This window comes from Coffea eugenioides, chromosome 1, assembly GCF_003713205.1.
Source record: "Coffea eugenioides isolate CCC68of chromosome 1, Ceug_1.0, whole genome shotgun sequence".
NCBI classification, from domain to species: domain Eukaryota; kingdom Viridiplantae; phylum Streptophyta; class Magnoliopsida; order Gentianales; family Rubiaceae; genus Coffea; species Coffea eugenioides.
In genome coordinates, this window is record NC_040035.1 from 50,736,415 (window position 1) to 50,745,357 (window position 8,943).

Genomic DNA, 8,943 nt, shown 5'->3' on the forward strand with positions numbered 1-8,943 from the left:
GGAATAGAAATATAAGTTAAGTAGTGAAATCTTGTCTCGGATAATGACTTAATATAATAGGACCAACTATAATACCCATTCGCGTCGTCACTAGATTGCTGATTTTTTAATTTTTTAAGGTATCGAATATATAAAAGCGGACTAACATGTATAAAATAGATTCCTATCATCTACCTTTTGTTTTGTCAGAAAGATAGCCGTGCTTTAACAAGTAATTTTATAAAGAAATACTACTCCTCTAAATTGATGAAAAATACTTTTAATTTATATAATACAACTAATTATCAAACTAAATACAAATATGTCATTGTGTAGTTCCTAATTTAAAAAAATGAAGTTCCTAATATAAACTGACTCCCTCATTTTTCTTTTGCACGCTGTCAACAAGAAGGCACCTTGGAGAACTTGTTAATGCGACCTCACCACTATAGACGTTAGGTACACACGTATTCCGTGAGCTTTTTCAAATATGTCAGTTTGGATTAGCTGTTTTTGGGGTTGTTTTTAAAAAATAATACTGTAGCATTTTGCTTTTGAAATACAAGTTCGTTTGGATTAGTTATTTTTGGGGTTGTTTTTAAAAAACTATATGAAAAACTTTTACTGTAGATTTTTTTGGATTATTTTTAGAGGTATTTTTAAAACATATTTTTTGAGTATTTTTATAATTTATAATTTATATATTTTTTATGCATTTATAATACATTTATAAATATTTATAAATAAATATATTTATATATTTATAGATAAATATATACATATAATATAAATGTATTATATTATATATAATACATAATATAAATATATTTATAAATGTATAAATTTATATTATTATAAATGAATATTATATAAATGTATAAATGTATAAATTATAATTTTATAATTTTATATAAATATACATTTATGCATTTATAATACATTTATAATTATTTATAAATAAATATATTTATATAAAAATATAAAAATATATAAATGTATTATATTATATATAATACATAATATAAATATATTTATAAATGTATAAGTGTATATTATTATGAATGTATAAATTATAAATGAATATTATATAAATGTATAAATTAATATATTATAAATATATATTAATATTATGTATAAATGTAAAATTAATATTATGTATATTAATATAAATGTATAAATGTATTATATTATATATAATACATAATATAAATGTATATTATAAATATACATAAATATATATATATTATGTATAAATTTACATTTATATAAATGTATAATATATATAATATATAATATTTATATAAATATATAAAAATATATTTTAAATAAAATAAAATATTTATAATATTTATAATATGAATAAATAAATAAATAAATAAATAAATAAATATTTAATATATATAATATAATTAATATTAAGTATAAATATTATAATATTATAAATATGGTGTTTATATAATATTTCAATTTGTAATATTTATTGTATATTTCATTATATAAATATTTATATAATATATAATATAAAATTTTCAATTTGTATAATATACATAATATTGTATATATGTAATATAATATACATAATATAATATATTATACATAATATACATTTATACATTATTATATATTATGTATATTATATATTATACATAACATTATTATACACAATAATGTACATAATAATGAAAGTACATTAATAATGTATATATTATAATGTAATGTACATAATATATTATGTATACAATATTTATACATTTATGTATACAATATTACAATTATGTATATTATATTATGTTTATGTATATGTATAATATACAATATTATGTATAATATTAATATATAATATATAATTTTCAATTTGTATATTTCAATTTATATTAATATAATATATATATATATACGTAATATACATAATTGAAATATACATATTTTGGAGTTGTTTTTGATATAATGTTTGGATGTTTTTGGAATTGTTTTTGAAATACACATTTACTGTAGCATTTGGAATGTGAAAAACAGTTTTTCAAAAACAGAGGCAAAAACAAGGAATCCAAACGGTGTAGTAGCTTACTGTCTTTTACATAGATCCATATGTGGCACAAAATCATGCCTTGAAGTAAAATCCGTTTGGATAGTCAAATTTGGAGAAAAAAAATTGCAAATATTATCCTGATTGCATCATAAACACAATTTTCAATAACTGTTTTTATATCTTATATATTTCGCATCACACAAAGAGTTACAGTATTATTTGAAATAATTTTTTGCCCCAAATGATCTCATATTTAAACACACTCTGTAATTGTAATTGCTAGTACTTCTTTCAAGTATCTTAGTCAAAATTATGCTCACGAACATGTACTTTAATTATACTACAATACGCTTCATGAATAAAGATTGAATTAACTATAACAACTAAACCAAATTACGTTTGGTATTTCTGTCGATGTTTTTTTTTTCCCTCTCCTTTTGTGATTGACGACATCCACACCAGAAGTATTCTATATTACAAAAACATTGAGCTACTTACTTGATGCATGCATGTTCCATTCTTTGTTTCGGAGACGATAACTATTGTATAATTTAATCTATTCTACACTAAGAAGGAGGGGGCGGACCTAAGGAGGCTCAGAAATAATTCGGAGGGAACTGAACCATCATCGGATCAAACGAATGTATAACACACCTGCCGTGAACCCTTCCCTCCCATCCCACCAAGCTAGGTGGTGGCCACCAGCCCATGTTCCATTCTATTATTTCAAACAGAAGATATCAACCAGACTTGACTTTTCGTTTTTCACGGGGAACTCCAACAAGAGAACTCGTGATCGTGACTACCACGTGCACTCGATGGAAGACATTTTACCCATGTTTGACTATCAAAATGCCTTCGCACTTCTACCTGCAGAAGCTTCCCCCCACCTGTAGATGGCTGCTGCTGCTGCTGCCGCCAATATTACAGCAGTAATTTACCTCTCCTTCAATCGAGTCAACCCTAACTCCCCAACAGATCCACGACCCCAGCAACTTCAACGCTCTTTTTCAGCTAACATTCTTCGTACGACTAGAGTTTGTCCGGTTTCTTCTTCTTCCTCCCCTGCGATTGCGGTCTGTAATACCACTCTTACTAAATTCAGGTTTGGGTTCCCCTATCGGAGAATTTCCCCCAGGTTCAGGTCATCCAGGGCAGCAGCTTTGCCGATGTTTTCGGAGAACCCAGTTGTCGGAGATGTCGTTGCCTCCGCTTTGACCGGCGGGATTGCTCTCTCCCTGCTCCGGTTCTGGGGAGAGATTGCCAAGATGGGGGTTCTTGATCAGGTGGGTCAATGACTTTTGTTTCTTTCTTGAAATGCTGTTGACCCAGCATATCTCTTTGCTACTGTATCACTGCTGCTGTATTGCATTATGCGTAACTACAAAGTTATCATTCTTTTTCTTTTTTCTTTTTTTTTTGCGGGAAAAGGTAAGAATGTTTGGAGCTTACTACAATACTACTACTTTTAGTTTTCGGACTTTAACCCTGAGAAAAGTATGTTAGGCCCAATTCAATTCTTAAATGATAGAAAGCATTTGTTTTTGACAGACTACACTTGAATTTAAACTGTAATTCTTTATCAGGAGATTAATTTCAAGGAAACGTGAGAATAAAATAAAAATGCTTGCTCTATTGCTTGGATTTTTCGATAGCGTTTCTTTGGAAAAATTTAATTAGTAACTCTATTGTATTGACTATTGTAATTTAGATTGAATACCTCGAGTTTGATTTGCCCAACTATTTTAAATGATAAACCAGTGTCGTGAATTAAAGTGTCTTCTTGAAGTTGGTTTGTAATTCTAGATTGGCACCTGGCTCATTGTCCAGCATGGCAGCGTGAGGATCCTTCACACCGAGCCATGATTCATTTTGTGCATTAACTTATTTGTGGTGTGACGATTGATTTATCTCTAGGTAAATCTGTATCGTTGCAATGCCTGTGTAATTAATGCGAGCAAATGTTATTATCATGGCCTTAAAAACGCAAGGGGGACTTGACACAACTTAGGCTAGTTTCAAGACTAGGTAGAAATTCAATTGAAGCTTAGCAGTTATAATTACGTGAATGCGTTGTTTACAACTAAGTGCAAACAACATGGGATTCATTTTATGCATCAACTTAATTTTGATGTCATGAAGGACTTGTATCTGGGTAAAAACTATATTAATGTGATACATGCGTATTTAATGCGACCGAATGTTATGTTCATGGCTTTAAAAAGGCGAGTTGGAACTACATGCATCTTGACTCACGAGGGTGCTCAGTATGACAATGTCATGAACATATTGAAATTATAGACAATCCATCTCTTCTGAATCAGGAGGAGCTCTATCACGTGCCCATTGCATATTCTGCAATATATACCTGTATAGAAGCAGTAGCTTTTCTAGATTCAGCCTGGACAGAGATATACAGTATCTGTAAATACAAGTTACTTGAACATCTCTCTAGTGATCTCAACTTTTGTTAATTCTTATTCTGCAAATTTCTCTTTCTAGAAACTAAATAGGAAGCTTGTGCATGTTAGCATTGGACTTGTTTTCATGCTTTGCTGGCCAATGTTCAGGTAACTTAAAATTCTGTAAATAAAGAAGAGATACTCTAATTTGTTTCAAAATGGCATTGGCAATTGAGTTCTGGTGATTGTGACAGTTCTGGTAACCGTGGAGCTGTTTTAGCAGCTTTGATTCCTGGTGTCAACATAATTAAGGTGCTTCTTCTAGGACTTGGAGTGTATGAAGATGAGGCAACTGTGAAGTCCATGAGCAGATTTGGAGATCACAGGTACTAGAACCTCAACCGGCTTATTAATGCTTTTTTTGACAGGCTTATGTTCTTGCACCTTGCACATACATAGAAACAGTGTTACACAATTGTTGTTTACTCCTAGGAGCTCGTTGGACTATATTCTTTTTCACAAGCTGGTTAATTATCTGCATCTTTAGAAGTCTTCTTACGTTGTGCTTGGATAATTGTGGCATTAGGGAGCTTCTCAAGGGACCACTGTATTATGCAACCACAATTACCCTAGCTTGTGCTCTCTGTTGGAGAACTTCTCCAATTGCGATTGCAGCAATCTGCAACCTTTGTGCTGGAGATGGTACAATATTATGCATATTGTTTTCTGTAAATATTAAATCTGATCACCCAAATAATTGTTATTTTCTATGCACATGTTTTTCATTTTTATTCTTTTTTTTTTTGCCCCAAATGTCAGCAAGAACCAATATCTTGCTTACGAGGAGGAACAAACAGGAGCATCTCATACTTTTTAAACCTCACATACAAACTCAGGAGTGTTTTTTGTATACTTAACCTGCTACAGGTTTGGCTGATATTATGGGGAGGCGGTTTGGTAGCAAAAAGTTACCCTACAATAAAAATAAATCCATTGTTGGCAGTATTTCAATGGTTGTTGCTGGTTTCTTAGCATCCATCGGGTAATTTATGCTTTGCTTCTTCAAGAGCATCTATCGATAAAGACTTGCTGGACTTTTCCCTGACAATTTGCTTAACAGGTACATGCACTACTTCTCGACATTTGGGTATGTTGAGGAAAGTTGGCAAATGGCATACAGGTTCTTTGTAGTTTCTCTTGTTGCTGCATTAGTTGAATCTCACCCTATAAGCACCGAGCTTGATGACAATTTGACAGTTCCCCTAACCTCTGTTTTGGTGGGTAGTTTTGTTTTTTGATGCAAGAGGAAAGAAGAAGCCGATAGTTACTCCTTGTATAACATCATGTAGCTTTACATAGCGATCAATCGCAGGAGAGGGAGTCGTTTGGCTGGCAAGGATATATTGTGGCAGTTCTTGTTTTCTAAATCTTTGTTGATATTAACAGGGAAATGCTGTTAAAACCTGGAGGCATGTATCCTCAGTCCAATTTATGTCCAGTGTGTATAAAACAGTACCAGTACCAGACCAGCCAGTTCAACCGGGAACTGGCCATTGCACCAGTCTGGTTGTATACAAACGCCGGAAAATGAATAAAAACCAGTCAAAACTGTGGAACCAGCAAGAACCGGTTGAACCTGCAACATCCTCCAAAAATTGGTCCAATTGTGGGCTTTATTGATAATCTGCCCATTTCCAAACACACCTCAAAAAACCAACTTTGGGCCGACTGATTATTGGGTCATTTCCAAATACATCTTAAGTGATCATTCTCCTTTGGGCGTTTGCTTGTCATGGATCACGGCGTATTCCTTTCTAACGTCTACTAGTGCAGTAGTGCTGCGATGCATCCAACAAATCTAAGGCTAATTTCATCAGCCGTTCTTGTAGCATCATTTACGTCTTCTTCTTCTTTTTCTTTTTATTATCTACGTAGCTTTATCCTTTTTTGTTCGGTATCATTTGAAGAAAGGCATTTTATTTCTCACTCTATTTGTTTACAAGCCTTGTGCTTTTCTTCCAGTTGGATCCATTTTCCTTCTCTCTCTTTTATTTTTTATTTTGGTTAAATGATATAGCATTTACTGTGCCCGTTAAGATGAAGATGATAATTTTTCTTAGAATTGAAGAAAATATTGATTTGAAATTATTTGAACAGGAAGAAGATGAAGGTGACTAATTGGCCCAATTTTTTTTTTATTTGGTCTTAAATAGTGCTCTTTTTCTACTATTTCTCAACTCAGATTTCAAAAATTTATTTGGTTATTGTAATTTAAGACATGAGATTCAGAAATTCTTTTTTTTTTGTTTGTTTTTTTGATGAGTTTCGAGTAATGTCTTACCATTTGCACTTGAGGATCTTCATGAATTAGAACTGTTTCTTTGTAATTAATTCCATGTGTGTTTTAGGATTACAAAAATAAATAAATAAAAATGAAAAGGAAAAGCAATAAACCGGTGAACCATCTGGTTGAACTTCACTGGTTAAATCTGTAAAACGAGAACCGATTCACGTACCAATTCGAGTTTAAAAACAGGGTAGTGTTTGTATCGCAACTTCTTGATGATTTGAAAGCCCTGTGATCACAGATGAAAAAGTTTTTCTAAATTATTTGGATCAGGTCCCAGTTGAACTTTGTCGTTGTTGCCCGGTTGTTTTGAAAGCTATCCTTCTGTCCCGATATCCAACATTATTGCCGTTCACATTTTGAATCACACGCACTCTCAATAGACGACAACACCGCTGCAAATGCTCAGGTGTCCTTGAAGATGTTCGAGAATACAGAATCTGCGCTGCAAAATGCTGCTGTGTCAAATACTTCCTAGGCTTTGAGGATATTTTGAGAATACATGCCATGGAAGCCATCAGATGGATGAAATGTTTACTTACCAATACTAGCTAGTTCAACGGTCTGGCCTGGTCTACCTCAAGTCTTCTATTTCAGTCAGTTCAAGATATGAGCTTGGCTCAATCGCCACCAAGTGGGACTTAAGTCCCTCCTTGGGCTATAGGTGAGAGTTCAAATCCTACCTACAGCGAAAAAAATCTAAGGATGGTGCTAGAGCATCCTTTGATCTAGTAAAATCTGTGTACCTGGTAGTCTCTAATATAAGCCTCTTTATGCTTCCCCTCCCCTCTAGTGTAGGATGGGTTATACAATAGTTATGTCTTGATAAACAAATTTTAAAAAAAAAGTCAGTTCAAGATATGAGATTTTTTACCATCTTTGTGACCAAAAGTAAAAGGGCGGACGCATTAAATGACAAAAAGGTTTTGATGGTGATGAGTCAGGAGTCTTGGAGGTCGTAGGTACGGGAGAAATTTATCAGGAGTCAGGATGATTGTGTGAGGAAGTGAGGATTGGCCACAGAAAATGAAAAAAAAAAAAGACTACTGTGAGATTCAGATTTTGTCTTGTACATCAAATTCAATGTGTTGTATGGAGCTAACTAAAATGTATTCTATATTTACGCTCTGTTTAAAGTGGTTTACATAAATGAATAAAGGTCTTACATTCCTAAAAATAAATAAATAAATAAATAAAGCTCTTACAATAACATTGTAGTAATATATACAAAATCGTTGCCAAACGGTTGACTTGACAACTCAACTTGTCCTATTTCCCATTTAGCAAGTCTAGTAATTAATCTTCGAGTAATGAGACACCGCTGAGGGCTCACAATCTAAACTAATTCCACGATTTATTTTGAGCATAACTATTAAGTTTATCAGTGTTTGGATTGCATTTTTCTAAATTTTTTGTAAAAAAATTACTATAATAATTTGATATATGTGAAATAAAAAATTAATTAAAAAATATATTCACAAAAAATATAACAATTTTTTTTAAAAAAATTACAATCCAACCACACCTCTAGTTTGTTCGACCGTCCTGAGATTTCGGCTTAAGATGCTTGGTCTTTCCCTGTCCAAGTGCGTACAATGACACGTTTGGGACACAAAAATTTGATCGCGTGATTGACCTGGATATGTGCTCTCTCTGTCTCTCATAATCTTTCTTCTCTCTTTGTTGGCACAGACAACTTCATCATCGGACAGGACCCCACAAAAAAGGCAACCACAACAATTCTCGAAAAAAATCAGCCCGAAAGGAATTATGAATTTTTCTTTCGAGTTCAATTCCTGTTCATCGTCAAAATCAAAGACCAGTGTAGTGGGGCAAATCCGCGCATGACATGTGTTAGGTCGGTAGACCACACGCGGCAGGTCGGCCGTGGGTACCTCGAGGCTGGCATGGGCCAGCTCGGCCTAAGAAAGCCAGCTCGGCGTGTCGGAGGTCTCCTATGATGGGCTTGATGGGCCGCCGTCTCCGAACATTTAGGGGCCGCCGCGGGAAACCCTAGGAAGACTCCGAACCCTAAGGGAACTTTGACTCCCATAAGGAAACTATAACTCGAACGGTCCTATATATACTCCACTATCAAGACTACACAAGGTACGCTCACGAGTATTCTCTACTATTACTATATCCTTCTACGGCCAAACTAACTTGACCGTCGGAGTTATCCCAGG

The 8,943-nt window shown here is 33.1% G+C and overlaps 1 protein-coding gene across 2 annotated transcripts; it reads left to right on the forward strand.

Moving 5' to 3' along the window:
• Positions 1–2,783: 2,783 nt before the first annotated feature.
• LOC113776789 (probable phytol kinase 2, chloroplastic) lies at positions 2,784–6,029 on the forward strand. Of its 2 annotated transcripts, XM_027321856.1 has the most exons (7): positions 2,944–3,034; positions 3,114–3,294; positions 4,511–4,578; positions 4,665–4,796; positions 4,997–5,112; positions 5,338–5,452; positions 5,531–6,029. In XM_027321856.1, the coding sequence occupies exons 2-7, from the start codon at positions 3,178–3,180 to the stop codon at positions 5,706–5,708; spliced, it is 726 nt and encodes a 241-aa protein (XP_027177657.1). In that variant the 5' UTR covers positions 2,944–3,034; positions 3,114–3,177; the 3' UTR covers positions 5,709–6,029. The 2 variants fall into 2 exon arrangements, with proteins under 2 accessions (XP_027177653.1, XP_027177657.1); XM_027321852.1 differs by having other exon boundaries at positions 2,784–3,294.
• The last annotated feature ends 2,914 nt before the right edge of the window (positions 6,030–8,943 follow it).

Coding starts and splice junctions, on each gene's coding strand:
- LOC113776789 (XM_027321852.1), top strand. CDS start 2,905: ATGGCTGCTGCTGCTGCTGCCGCCAATATTACAGCAGTAATTTACCTC. Junction 3,295..4,510: donor AGATGGGGGTTCTTGATCAG/GTGGGTCAATGA, acceptor TTCTCTTTCTAG/AAACTAAATAGGAAGCTTGT. Junction 5,453..5,530: donor GGTTTCTTAGCATCCATCGG/GTAATTTATGCT, acceptor TTTGCTTAACAG/GTACATGCACTACTTCTCGA.